Genomic DNA, 14,735 nt, shown 5'->3' on the forward strand with positions numbered 1-14,735 from the left:
CACAACATCAAGTCCCCCTCGTGCTCCCAAAACAATTCTGACCCATCAGGGCATGGACTCCACAAGACCTCTGAAGATGTCATGTGGTATCTGGCACCAACACATGAGAAACAGTAGCAAAAACCATAATCTTGGGAGTCCCTGACCTGCAGACTCCAAAAGGACAAAGGTGTTCCTTCTAGCTTAGGTTTCTCTTTTTTGTAAAATCAAGATCATGGTCCTACTGACTACCACAACTATAAATGATGACCTTGCTTTTTTAGTATCAGCAGATGGCACTGTGGTGCCGAAACTGTGTCTGTTTGTTTTTATCCCTTCTTAGCATAATATACTGTATGTCCAAATGTTTGGGGACACCCCTTCTAAAGGATGCAGTTATCTATTTTGTGTAGTCCTTGTAGTCTCTGTATTTCTAAAAGAACAGTGTTCCCTGAACCAGATAAACATGAACCTATTGTGTTTCCTGGAATGATGGTGCTCCATCCAATACTTTTGAGATGAGGTAGACTGCTGGTCACCCTGCATCCTGACCTCACTAACACTCTTGTCACGTAATGCAATCAGATCCTCACAGCAATGCTCTCCAAAGCATTCCGTACACAGTAGAGACACAGATAGCATGCAGCATTAATACCCTTGATTTCAGAAGAAACTAAATGATCAGGTATGCCAACACTTCTGTCTATTTAGTGTGTGGAGCTAAAATTGCAATTTAATTAAAAATACCCAGTTACATTAAAGGCTTTCTTTTTAAATATTTAGATATTTGTGTTAGGTCAACACTACAGTCTTGGGTTTGGTTGGTCATTAGAGAAAGCTGCCTCCTGATACCAGCAGTGGTGTGTCCTTATATTTGTGTTTCTTTTGTGTTGTACTGGCTGGCTTGTGTATAGGCTTTGCAACGTTCTCATTGAGGTTACCTGTGTGTGTGTTGGAACAGTGGCTACTAGAAGGTCAGTAGAGACAGTCCTTACAGAATAGTTTCAGAGGTTCTTGCTAATGTGTCCCCTGATTTGTTCTCTCTTCTGCTTCTACTCACTTCCCCACCACTGTCTTCCTGTGTATACCTTCTGCCTCCACTCAACCATATGGATACTTTTCGAGCCATTTATGTATGCTAATAGGTACTGGGTACTTAGTTACAGCACAGTAATGTAAAATATTATAAGACCAATTGAAAACTTTACAAAGCACAAACAGTACACTGAACAATACACAACGAATACACAATGATGATACTAATGATATACTAATGATAACACACTTTCCACATGCACTGCACCTAGTCAGTCTCACTTACATCTTACACACAAGCACCAGAAATGCACTGAGCCACCTGACAAGTTTACCACAAAAAAGTGATGAAGGCTTAATGAACACCAGCAACCATCATCTCCAGACCTCTCTTTTTTGATTCCTTCTGAAAAAACAAGGACGTCTGATATGTTATCAGATCACTTCATCTATTGAGAGTCTGTCCTTTTAAATAAAAGATTGGAAGGTATGGGAGTTAATAAAGTTGAGAATTTGAAGAGGTGGTTGTGTGTGTATGTCAGAAGGGGTCAGCCATCAGTCCACCACCAGGCCTGCTGCTGCTAGATGCCTGCCTCTTATCTTCTCTCCTCTGCCTGGGCAATTTTCTTGACCAAAATATTCTTATCACTTACTAAACGTTTGCATATGTCACCATGTCTAAGCCACTGGGATTGTGGTTTATGGCTGATGACACAGTCTGAGTCTGAGGGAGTTTTTCCTAACCTCACTGCGATCGCGGAGAATCTTTCCTTTTCCCCATGCATTCACTGTTGGTCTTCCAGGTTCCTTGGGATCTCCAAAGCTAACCAAACCTGCAATAGGACCGGCTCCACTCATACATTAATTGAAATGATATTTATGAACACTTTTGAAATTTTGAGATGTGCTGCTGAATTGAGTTAGCATAAAAGTTTTGTGTCTCATAGTGTCTCATGGTGAGCTCATGCTGAGGTACGATGAATGTAGCTCTCAGTAGCTCTCATGTCTCATTTTGATACCTCAGTTTAGTGAAATGTGGTTACAGTGCTTTCAAAAATATTGTCACCCTTTGTTAAACATTTGTGAAGAAAGGCCTTGGGCGTAACTCATAAAATGGGACAAAACTAATCTGAACAAAAGATGAAAGATATTGCTGTTCTACCTGGAACGTCTTGGAAATTTGTTTGTTGTCCACTGAATCACTGAATCAGGCTTGAGCAATGGCTGAGCTAAACCACTGAAGACCTATTAAATAGTCTAAAGTGAATTGTCCATAATCTCAAATGTATGCTGTTCTGCAACTTTATCAAGCTTTAGAATGTACACTATATGCTCAAATGTTTGTGGACACCCCTTCTAATGAACACATTTAGTTATTTTAAGTTTAGTTTAGAAAATTATTGTCAAGAGAATATGGCTCTCTAGAGCAAATAAACATGAACCCACTGGGTTCTGGCTAATTATTAGGAATGTTCTAGTACTTTTGGGATGAGTTGGGGAGTTGGCAATGAGGTGGGGTGGTGATCATAACATTCTGACCTCGCTAACTTGCTTGTTGCTGAATGCAAACAGATCCTCACAGTAATGCTTCAAAATCTAGTAGAAAGCCTTAACTGGACAGTAAAGACAGTTACTTTCGGAAGAAATGAATGAGTACATGTCCCAATACTTTTGTCCATATAGTGTACATTAAGTTCTAAACTTATGAATTTAGGAGATTCACTCTATGGGGATTTTGGTTTGATGCTGATGTCCAGTTACAAAGTTTTTGTAACTTTTGATTCAAATGCTGGTACTGAAATAATAATGAATATTATGACATAAAAAATAAAAATAGCATTAGATATGTAAGACAGCCAGTTCAAAAATATATATTTATTATAATTAATTAACAAAGGGTTCCAATAATTCACTGCAATGCACTGCACATAGAGCCACACATCCACAGCCTATTCCAAATCCTACAGTAGCTCATCGTCAGCGATCAGTTCTGCTGTCAGCATTCTCTTCTAAGCTGTGCATTGATTGATTATGCTGGTGATTATTTACCTCTTTAGTTATGATAAATTTAGATATATGCCCCAGTTTGTGTAAAGCTGAATAATCTCTTGCACTCTTTCCTGTTTCCCTCGCCACCTCCCCTTCCTCCACTCTCTAATTAAAGCATGTAAACACATCCCTGTTGTGTGTTTATATGCAAAAAGCAACCTGGGCTGTTGTTTGTCTGTGTAAATGACTTTGGCTTTATCTATGATTTCTTCAATGCACCCTAACCTCCTGTGCAGTACGCCTGTCCAGCATGCTCCAGTCTCCAGCGCCGCGCCTGCCGCTCTGCCTACTACCGCAGCTTTGCCCAATCAGCTCGCCAATGAGCCGCAGATAGCGAATCAGGCACCTGAGCTTGACGCTGAACAGCCTCCAGAACCCGCCCCTGTAGACCCTGCTCGAGACAGGTAATGCTGCATGCTTCTGAATTTGCTGGCTGTTTATAATGGTGTGCCAGTAATTTCTCCACCATTCCATGTTTGGTTGCACTGGCCTTGAGGTATGTGTGAGTGTAACACCAAAGTGTACGGCCTCTGCACAGTGTTTGAGTTATTGTTGAACTGGTGATGATGTTGTGGTTCATGGTGTGAATATGTCACTATATGTGCTAGGGGTGGGATTTGCTACACAGTAAACATGATATGTATATATTGCAATATATTGTTGTGTACATTTTGTTTTATTGTGTATCATGTCAATTAAGTTTAGTATTAATTGAACTTTAATCTTTTATATCAAAGCATTACATCTTCCTCACGTATTTACCTGTTTTTCTTTGTGAAAAAGACATCCAGGACAATTTACAGTGCCATGTGAATGTAATGTTAGGGGCCTTTTTTAGAACTGTACAGTCTATAGAAAACTTAAATATAGCATATTTCTATGCTAATTGTAGAGCACAATTTCTGTTTACAAATTTGGATTTTTTTTTTATATGTGCCATAACATTTGTGCATGAAACACGTATCTTTTTTTCAATATGTTCAGTTTAGCAACTAAACAGTTATTGTATATTAGACGTGCAGAAGCATGCAGAAGCATCTGTTAAGGATGTGCACTTAATTTACCTTGGGAAATCAAGAATGCATATAATATGGACAGAGGTGCCCAAACCTATGCACATGACTGTATATTAGAGCAGTATTTCAGATCCTTGTCTAAGCAGAGGACTAAACCCCATTCTCCTGTGTGCTGGGCAAGTGTGTTATCCACTACCTTCTATATATACCACTATCCTCAACCTTTCCTTATGCCCTTCCAGATTGTGTTATCTCAAGAAAGAAACACATTTTGGTAATATGTTAGTCTAACCATAGTTTTAGGAAAATTGAAATCATCAGCAATCAAATAGTAAAATACTGACACTTAATATATGGAGATTCTGTTACTATTTCTCACCCCACCTCTTCATCATGTTAAGTGTTAAGAACATAATTTAGCACAAGATAAGACCCACATTTTGTTAAAATGCTAAATTATAGTATAACTTCCCAAATTTCCCAAACTTCATCAAAGATGTGTTCTGAAAATTGATTTTTAATTTAACGAGGAGAGATTATGTGTGAACTTGGTGATCTAAACTGCTGTGTTAGAACAGAGAGTGTCTCCATTGCATCTAATTGCTCCAGTCCAGTTAGTGCTGTAACCTGTGACTGATAACTCTTAACATGTTCAGCTTTTACTTTAACAGCCCATTACTGCTGCTGTCTCTATGCTACAGATGTCCTTCACTGCTACAGACACACTACAGAAGCTAACCACAGTGCACTGTATATATGACCATATGCTCTAAAGTAAGGATAACATTATGTGGGAAACAGAAGCCAAGAGGAGAAAGCATTTGCCTGGTGCCTGCAAAACCAATGCCATGTGCTGGCCTTGCAGTTGCAGTTGGTCAGCTTTAGTTATCCTAGATTTTTGTATGTAAGCTAATAGGATAATATTGCATTTAGTGATCCCACAGGTGGTTTCATCGTCATTCTCCATTCCACCAGCCTGCATAACTCTACTCTGTCTTCTGCAGCTCAATGTCACCCCCTCAGCCGCTGCCCGTATGTCCCCCTGCCCCTGCAGCCCCTGCTGTTCCCCCTGAGGGACCCCGCCACCTGTCACCTGCAGCCTCAACTATTTCAACTGTATTATCTACTCAGTCTAGGTACACCCATTGCCCCCTTCCATTCTCCAACCTGTCTTTCACCCAGTTGAGAAGAAGTCTCTCTTTATCTAATGTATTCCCATCTACTCTTATTATTTTCCTTCTCTTGATCAAGTGGAAGACTAATATTAAGGTCCAGCCATGGTTCTGTCTGCTTTTAAGACTCCCATGTGACCCTAAGGGGACATAAAGCTCTTAAATAATTGGGAGACCTGCAAATAGCTAACTGGAAAGGAACAGTACACAAATTAGTCCTGGTGTCATATAATTAATAACAAGTTCTTTAACATTGTTGAGTAAAAAATCTAAATGTTTCTCATATGCTCAGAAGACTGTAATACTGATTTAGCAGCTTGTGTTAATGTTGGTGAGGTTAAGAACCTGAGCTGAGGTGAATCTTTCATGCCTTTCTCACTGGCTCTTGTTAAGAAACCATGCTTATAAGAACGGGCCGCCCCCTACATCTGCGCTGGAGGCCCTGTCAATCACCCCATTCTTCCGTACCAGAACTTTGCCAAAACGCAAGCCTTCCCTTCCCTCAGGAAAATCAAATCAGCTGAGGTACAGACTCAGAGCAGACCAAAAAAAAAAAAAACAGGGATGTGCAGAGTGGCTGAGGATGCTGGGATACAGGGCTACGAAAGTTTTAGCACTTTTTTAATGGGGTGTGAAGTTTTCTGGAACCTCACATGCTTCACTTTAGTCAGTGTTGTTCTTTATGGCTTCTTTGTGGCTATCAAAGTTTTCCTGAGCTTGAGAACTTAAAGTTAAGTATTCATGTTAACAACCTTGAACAATATTTTTTGGGTTTATTTAGCGATCAACAGCTTTTAATTGAAAAGACAAAAAGCGTTAGTGATCATTATTGAATATCAGTATTTGCAGTGAAATTTTAACTCCATTGTAATTATAAATAATATTAACTTACTTTTTTAATTATTTAATTTATTATTTTGTCAAATGTTTTACTTTTTCTCCCAATTTGCTACTGCCAGTTAACCCGTCTGTAGCGCCTAGCACTAGCATTGCTCTCAACACTTGGAGGGTAAGGACTTAACACGTCTCCAAACTGGCACCGTTGCAGCACCGCCTAGCAGCCGACAAGCTCCACCGCATCAGCAGTGCAAGCCAGCCAACATTGCTTTAAGAGTGATGAGAGAGAGTGAGAGCATCTTTTACCCACCTGAAGAGATAATGACCAATTGTGCTCTCTCTGACCGCTGATGGCAAAGTGGCATGACTCAGGGCTCAAACTCAGAGCCCGCAGAGAGACCGCTGAACCACTTGGAGCCATAATTTGCTAATTTTAATGAACTTTGGAATTATCCTCATTGTAGAATTGAAAATATATATATTGTCCAACTCCATTTATAAGACACTCTTGTTTTGCTTTTTGAGAAGCCATGAGAAGAACTTGAAGCTATGGAGGACCGATATGACATAAATCATGAATCTTGTGAATCAGCGTCTTGTTGACATTATGCACTTTCCTCTACATAATTCCAGTGACTGATCTGATCATAACAATACTAAAGAAAATTGATAATGCTTGGAATGATGTAACTGAAATAAAACCGTGTAATAAATCTGTAGCCCCTGCGGGTTTCTAGGCACACTAGAAGGCTTGATTGTCTGTGCTAAAAGGCTTTATTTTTTGTATCAAGCCCCACACTTCATAAATGACACTATATATGTCTACATATTTTACACCTACCCTCAAGCTCTTCTGTGCACTTAACCTTCAGGTCAATTTTATGACCCATAAAGAGTGCTGTGACAGTTTTATGATGTCACGTCTTTATGAGAAAAGGGGCTACTTAATGATGTTGAGAGAAACAGTATTTCACAGTGACTTTAGTGGGTGTGACAGTGAGAGTGAATGTAGAAGACAGCTCCTCCATCCCATGCCCACCAACGTTCACTCTGCACGCCCCCTACACCCTGCATGCTTACACACATTCCAGCTAACCAACAGACCTCCAAACACTGTAAAACCTAGTTAATTAATTAAACACACTGTTTGTCGCTTAAACCAACTAGCTTTTACAGTGTACTTTCACCTACATGAAAGGGAAAGGACGTGTTTCCCAGTCATTGTGGAATTTGATGGAGGACTTCACACATGCATGCCTGCATAGCCTCTTTGCTTTGCTTATTTCATCTTCATTGTCCTTGGTTTTGGACTGCTTTAACCTGTGTGGACTGGAGTGAAACTGAAATTTGGTGATAAGACTTTGCCAAATGTAAACACACATTTTATTTGACTTCACACCAGTTCACCTGTGGGCCTGGGTGGTCATGCTTTGATTACCACTAAAAGGTCAAAACAATATATTATTAGCATTAGCATTAGTCTCCACTCGGTTCCGAATGCGCTGTTCAGTAAAAGAAAGACGTGCGGTTCTCCTGCTGGTAAAACAGAGCGTTTCAGCAGTAGTTTTATATAGTATCTGATATTCTGTTCTGTTTTCATGTTCCACTGTAAAATAGCTCTGCACTACAGACTCTAAATTCATTCTTTTACCTTTTGAGAACGTCTGCACTTCTGCCGGCTGGGCAATAATGTCCATTAACGGTCACCAGATGGTTCTCTGAATGCAATAGGCAAAACAAAGAATCGGAACTGGATTGGGATTAAAATAGCTGATGTCGGATCAGGACATCCCTAGTTTCATTTGTGTACAGTTCAGTTTTTAAATATTGAGTATCAAAGACTTCACTTACAAAATAGCAAACTGTTTATATCATTGCCTTGGATGTTTGGAAATAGTCTTTTCCAGAACTGAACAAAAGCAAATAGAACTTTTCTTCCTATTTGGGGTTCTTATTGTACAGGCAAATAGAAAGGCATTTGATTCAGGTCACTACTGAATGGTACATTATATTATAGGTATTAGTAGAGGTTATCATTTGCATATTAGTTTAAAAAGTATCACAGAATTTGCATCTTTGGTGAATTCCGCCGAGTAATACTACATCAGTATGATAGTGTGACACTGTGGAGATGGTGTAGCTTTATTGTATAGCTTTATTGTAGCTTCATGTGTGATGATGATTTTCTTTTAACAGGGAAATGTAAGATTGTATATCTTACATGTAAGAAAATATTGAGTTTTCATAATATGTATTTGTGGCATTAGATGTGTTTCTCTGCAATGGTGTGTGTTGTTGATCTCTCTTTCTCTGGTGTTTTGTTTGCTTGGCCTGCATCGCTGCCATTGTCGTACTGTTAATATCTATGAGTGTTTCTGTTTCTTTGTGTGTACTGGACTGTTCATGATTATACAGACAGTAGCTTCACAGGCACATTGAAAGAAATATGCAAATCAACATGCAAAATTCATATTGAAACATGAATTTCACAATGTAATGTTAGATTAGTTAAGAATTTGCCTAACTATCATAAGATAAGTTTCTTAGCTTACCATATTTCTAAACCTTTAAGTCATTCTTGGTTTAAGGAAAGTATAATTTAGCCAGCTGACTAAAATGCTGAATAACTGTAGCTGTTGATTGCAAAGAGTGAGATCCCACTGTGTCTAAGACGTGAGAGACAGTTGTATTTTAGTTAGCCTATGGCCTGTCCTGTGTTGATGTGTTGATGGACGTATCTACAAACAGGTACATGTGTGTTTGGGTACTGTTGAGTGAGAGAGTGCATGTGTTGAAATGTTTAATTGTGGTCTTTGTACTGCCATGTTCACTTATACTGTAGCTTTGTGCATCAACCTCCAGGCATCTGTTTCTGGCACCTCCAGGTGGTGACTGATTGAGAAAAACCTGGAGGTGTGTGCATGTATCTTTGCTGTCGGAAACAAAACCTTGTACCTCCATTGATGATGTTTTTATACATAATATGAAAATGGCAGTTGCACCTTATATTGTAATGTAGTTTCATGATGAATGAACCAATGAAGCTGGTCCAGTATGACCTGGGAATGACCTGGATGCATTAATGTCTAATAGAAGTTAGAGTGTTTTTTTTTTTAATGTAGAGTTACCAGTTATGAGGTTTTGTTTTCACAGTGTTGATACTCCATATGGACAAAAGTACGGGGACACACCTCTTAATCAATGAATTTAGGTGCTTCATTCAGTCCCATTGCCACAGATGTATTGATCAAGCACCTATATTGTAATATTATAAATGCACCTGTAGTTGCCCCAATACTTTTGTCCATATAGTGTATAAAAGACCAAAGCATCTTTTCCTGATCTGATCTGATACAAACCATTTAACAGCAAATTGTTCTTAAACACTCAACATGTTGAAGAAAACTGCTCTGGATATGAGTTACTGTGAATGTTCCTTTCAGGTTCCAAAATTTGACAAACAGCAAATTAAGCTCAGGTGCTCAAGGCCAGTGTAACTCTAACAAGTATAGGTGCACATGGCTTTTCTGGAAACCTCACCATGTTGACTGACACACAAACTCACATTCTGTCTCACACACCCCTCTCTCTCTCTCTCTCACCTTGTTTCACATTGTAGCTTCACCATGCAGTCTGCGTCTGGTTACAGATCTCAGTACAAAACCTCCACTTCCAGGTACTGGCGTGGCCCAGCTCTCTATCCAGCCCCTCTCACTCCCTCCCCCCCCCCCGTCCCACTGTCAGCGTTAACATTCTCTCTGGAATAACAAACCCATTCCTTCCTTCCTTCTCTGTTTCCAGCCCACTGACTCTAAGGACAATACTTATGCTTTGATTGTGTTCCTTTAACCCTATTGTCTTTTAACCCTCTCTGACCAATATCTGTGTGTAGAAGAAGGATGCTACCTACCTATCTACCTACCTATCTCACTGTGGCAATGGAGGCTCTCTTTTCTAACACTGTATCTTTGATACCAGGCTGTCTCTCTCTATCGCTCTGTGGGTCTCGGCTGTCTAAAAACAACTAACTTTTGCGTTAAAACCTTTTTTTATGATGAAGGGGAACATGTCAGGTAAGGGACTGTTACACCGTGACATTCGCTGGTATGTTCCATAGATTATGGAAACCTAGATATTTAATCCAATATAAATTAGCTATGTTTAAATTTGCGGAACTCAGCTTAATCAATAGTCGCGCTGTGAGCTTTTGATCCAGACAATCCTTACAAATTACCCTCCCCTAGACTAAAATACAACTTGAATGATGCTTCACTCTCATATTTGTTTAGAAATGAGGTCACTCAGGTTGTGGCCGTTTTTCTTGCAGTGCCTACATGCAGCCACCTTCCATGCAACCCCCTCCAATGCACCCACCCCACATGCACCCACCTCCCATGCAGCCGGCTCCACTTACATACCAGCCTCCACCCATGCAGCACAGCTCCATCCAGATCCCTGTGGGTCCACCTCCGCCTAAAGTGGTCAGCACCGCCACCATTGTGCCTACAGCCTATCCTACTGCTCCAGGTAGCCATGATGAGGCATTTCTAATCATTGTTAAAGTACATGTTAATCTTCTTGTCTTCAGGTATTCTAACTTTTCCATTTTTCCCATTGGCAGCACATGTCCCAGCACCAGCCCCAGTGCCAGCACCAGTTCACATTCCGCCCCTCATCCAACCCGCTCATGCTCCCGCTTCACACTCCAACAGACCTCCTTGGGTCACGGATGACACTTTTGCTCAGAAGTTTGACCCAAGTAAAACCACCACCACCAGTGTCAAGGTGCAGCCTCTTCCCACAGCTGCCCCACCAGCTCCTGCCTATGTCCCCAACCCTACTCATGCACCTGCTCCCCCATCTGCCCCAAACCCTGCTTTTAATCCTTCCCCAGCTCCCTTCAACCCCGCTCCTTTCCCTCCGGTGGCACGCGGGGTCGCCCAGAGAGCGGAGCGCTTTGCGGCCAGCAACAGGACGCCTATGTGTGCGTGCTGCAACAATATCATCAGGTGTGAAAACCCAGATTTTTCAATTGGGTGCATGTATGATCTGGAAGATGTTCAGAATCGAAATATGCATCTGCGTCTATCTGTTTTAGCTCAGTAGCCCAGCAGCGTCTTTTCTGAAGTTTTCTGGAGTACATCATTAAACATTGCTTTGAAATATTGGTCACATATGAACATCCCTAAACAAATATGAACATGGTGAAGATGTTTTTTTTACCCACAAGTTCTCCAAACTTTTAATTTGGCATATCAGTGTTGTCCATAATAGACACACAACCAAGTGTAAACACATTCGGCTAAAATCTTACCAGGATACAATCCAGATACTAGTGACATGAAGTGACCAGGCGTAAACAAAGTCATAGGGTTAAGTTTCAGTGATATTAAGAAATGACCAATTTAATAAGACGTTTAGAGTCGGTGTCTCCTCCCTATCCATTTATTTACTGTGTACAAATCTACAGATGGAAAAAAACTGTAAACAAATTGAGGGGAAGGAACATAGACTACAAACCTTAACCATACTGAACAGGGGAACTTTTGACCAAACTAATTATGTGTAAAGAGCATATAATTTAAAGTTGGCCTGACTGGTGTGAGTATAAATAAGCACATGACTACTAAAAATTATCTATAATTAAATAATGTGATGTGCAGCAGACATTGTGTATAGTTACATAAAAGGTATTGTTGTATGAAGTCGTAATTGAGAATGTAAAAATGTAAAATAATTGTAAAACATCATGTAATTAAATATGATTGTGCATTGTCATCTACTTTAAAATGATGCTTCAGTCTTTTAACTGTTGCCCCCCTCTTTTGATCTCATAGGGGACCTTTCCTGGTGGCACTGGGCCGCTCATGGCATCCGGAGGAGTTTAACTGCCAGTACTGCCAAACGTCTCTGGCTGACGTCAGCTTTGTGGAAGAGCAGAATAGTGTTTACTGTGAGAACTGCTACAGAGAGTTCTTCGCCCCGTCATGTGCCCGCTGCAACTCCAAGATCATGGGGGTGAGTTTTGACACTTATGCTAATGCAAAAAAAGGCACACACACACACACACACACACACTGGTATATGTCCGTACATAGTTCTGTAAACTTGGCAAATGTGTAGGCAGTCACTGTACCCACTGTGCCCCTGACAGGAAGTGATGCATGCTCTGCGGCAGACCTGGCACACCACCTGCTTTGTGTGTGCTGCGTGTGGGAAACCCTTTGGAAACAGCCTCTTCCATATGGAAGATGGAGAGCCTTACTGTGAAAAAGGTAATGGAACACCAACTGAGCTAATAGATAAAGATTTCACCACATGCACACTGACCGTCAAAAAGAGTAGCTTGGATGCTCATGTTATGCTCTGATGATTTGCAGCTGTTTGGGATGTGTTCGAAAAGATCTGCTCCTTCTTTTTTAACTCATTTAACCATGGTCTGAAGGGTAAAGATGTTCAGGTGGTCATGAACAGCCAGTTTTAAACACCATTAAGATATTGTGGGACTGCATTGGGAAATGTGTGGAGAAAAACCCTGACCACTATAGGAGGTCTGACAAAGTGGAGTAAGGCCAGTCAACAACCTACAAAATACTGATCGGCAAACCATATATCACCTGTGCTATTTTACAAGATAATGTTTAATATTACATATTTTTAAATGAAACTACAATAAGGTTTTACAGGAAGGTTGTCACATCATCTTAATTGTCATGTGAAAACTGAATGAAGTCCATAACTTGGTCACAAAAACCTAACAAATTAAATGTGACAGACAAGTTCAGCACCTGGTCTGTTGTTTTATTCCTTTTTTATTTGAGCTACAATTTTAAAGAATTAAAAACAAAGCATTATTAGATTTTTGATGAATCAGATCAATTAATGATTAACAAAATAACATTATTCTCATTTTAATAAGAGAAGAATAAATAATGCTTGCAATGTTTTAGTGTTTTCGTTTAATATTTGGCAGTATCTGTGATTATTAGTGAGAAACAGGCTTTAAGCTCTTTGTAATCATCTGGATATTATCATTACTAGACCTGTACACCTTGCTGAACGTGCCACCCTCGTAACACTAGCTGAAAGGCTTATGTAGTTTATGTGTATGTAACCACTGAATGCTTCCCTTCAGTAAAGTGTTATTTATTTGTGTTTCTTTGTCCTGGTAAGTCATATTCTGATGTTTGCTACTGTTTCTTTGTCCGCAGATTACATTGCTCTCTTCAGCACCAAGTGCCATGGCTGTGACTTCCCAGTGGAGGCCGGAGACAAGTTTATCGAGGCTCTTGGCCACACATGGCATGACACCTGCTTCGTTTGTGCCGTAAGAACACACAGCGCTGTGAATATTTGTGTATTTCTTTCTTATTTTGTGAGCATCATAACAAATATTATCGTCACTTTTCCTTTACAGGTTTGCCATATAAACCTGGAGGGCCAGCCTTTCTACTCCAAGAAGGATAAACCTTTGTGCAAGAAGCACGCTCATGCCATTAATGTGTAGAACCATCCACAGAGAAACCATCCTGCTGGCCATTGCGTTTGCCTTTGTATTGGCTCGAGCTCAATGCCAATGGAGAAGAGCTCAATGCCAATGCAGTTTATATGGAACATATCAGTGAAAGCAGCGAGACATGTTCACATATATAGGAATACTAATTAATTTTAACAGATACATGAGAAAAAAAAAACATTTTATTTAATTCAGAACTGGTTCATATTCAGTGTGTTCTCTGATGCATGGACATAAAACCTTTTCATGCAATTTGCTTATGAGACCATGCATTTAATACTCAAAGTGTTAAAAGTAACAAAAGTGATATTCAGAGGAACCCACTTGACATGATTGTATAAGCATGAATATTGCATTTCTATACAAATGCAATATGCTACATTTTATTTTGGGGTGACTTTGTCTTGATTTTATGAATCAACCACATTGATGAACCTCTTTTGAAGTTTTAGGGTTGTGGTTAATTTGTTTTGGCAGCACAAGCCTGTAGAGAAGGGTTTTTAATTCATATAAATGGGTGCTGGGTATATATATGATTGCCGGTTCCCAGGTCTTGTCATGACTGATGGCAGGATTATATATTTAAATCTTAATGAAAGCCTGTAAAGTACCTATGTGATAGGGGTGTGCCTTAAGCCCTGAATGAGAACCTTAAAATCTTATTTTTATTTCACGAGTGGGTATTATATGTATACACAAAGGTTAATGAGACCTAAGGGATAGTCATCTTTCTCATGCTAGCATACACACACTAGTACCACAGGCTTACTTGGCTGACAGTATGCTGAGTATGCTGGCATATAGTCTTTTTATTGTTTTATACATGCTAACGTACTACGTGTTTATTTTTGCTAGTGTATGTGTGTGACGGCCAGTGCATGGATTTGCTTGCGAGCGCATGTGTGATGCCCAGCAACAGTGTTAGTTTTACATGTGTATGTCCGAAATTTTCACAGTTCACCTTCGATACAATATACATGCTTGCACTTTTGATCAAATAGAGTCTCCTCAGAGACCTAAGAAACAACGTTAGGTTAGATAGACGAGCAGATTATAAAGAGTCAAATGAGAAGGTAATGCAGAAGTTGAATTCTTGCTTTGGCAGGGTATGCAAAGTCATACTGAGGTGTT

The 14,735-nt window shown here is 40.0% G+C and overlaps 1 protein-coding gene across 3 annotated transcripts in view; it reads left to right on the top strand.

Annotated features, from left to right (window-relative positions):
- The window catches only part of ldb3a (LIM domain binding 3a), a 54,014-nt gene extending 40,024 nt beyond the window's left edge, over positions 1–13,990 (top strand). For 2 of the 3 annotated variants that reach the window (XM_072677048.1, XM_072677047.1), the window contains 8 exons: positions 3,300–3,467; positions 9,708–9,764; positions 10,416–10,615; positions 10,710–11,097; positions 11,926–12,106; positions 12,243–12,363; positions 13,300–13,415; positions 13,506–13,990. In XM_072677048.1, coding sequence (XP_072533149.1) covers positions 3,300–3,467; positions 9,708–9,764; positions 10,416–10,615; positions 10,710–11,097; positions 11,926–12,106; positions 12,243–12,363; positions 13,300–13,415; positions 13,506–13,595 — 1,321 coding nt within the window. In that variant the 3' untranslated portion in view covers positions 13,596–13,990. The remainder of the gene's footprint in view (positions 1–3,299; positions 3,468–9,707; positions 9,765–10,415; positions 10,616–10,709; positions 11,098–11,925; positions 12,107–12,242; positions 12,364–13,299; positions 13,416–13,505) is intronic. The other variant, XM_072677049.1, reaches the window with a different exon arrangement.
- The last annotated feature ends 745 nt before the right edge of the window (positions 13,991–14,735 follow it).

This window comes from Salminus brasiliensis, chromosome 4 (assembly GCF_030463535.1).
Source record: "Salminus brasiliensis chromosome 4, fSalBra1.hap2, whole genome shotgun sequence".
NCBI classification, from domain to species: domain Eukaryota; kingdom Metazoa; phylum Chordata; class Actinopteri; order Characiformes; family Bryconidae; genus Salminus; species Salminus brasiliensis.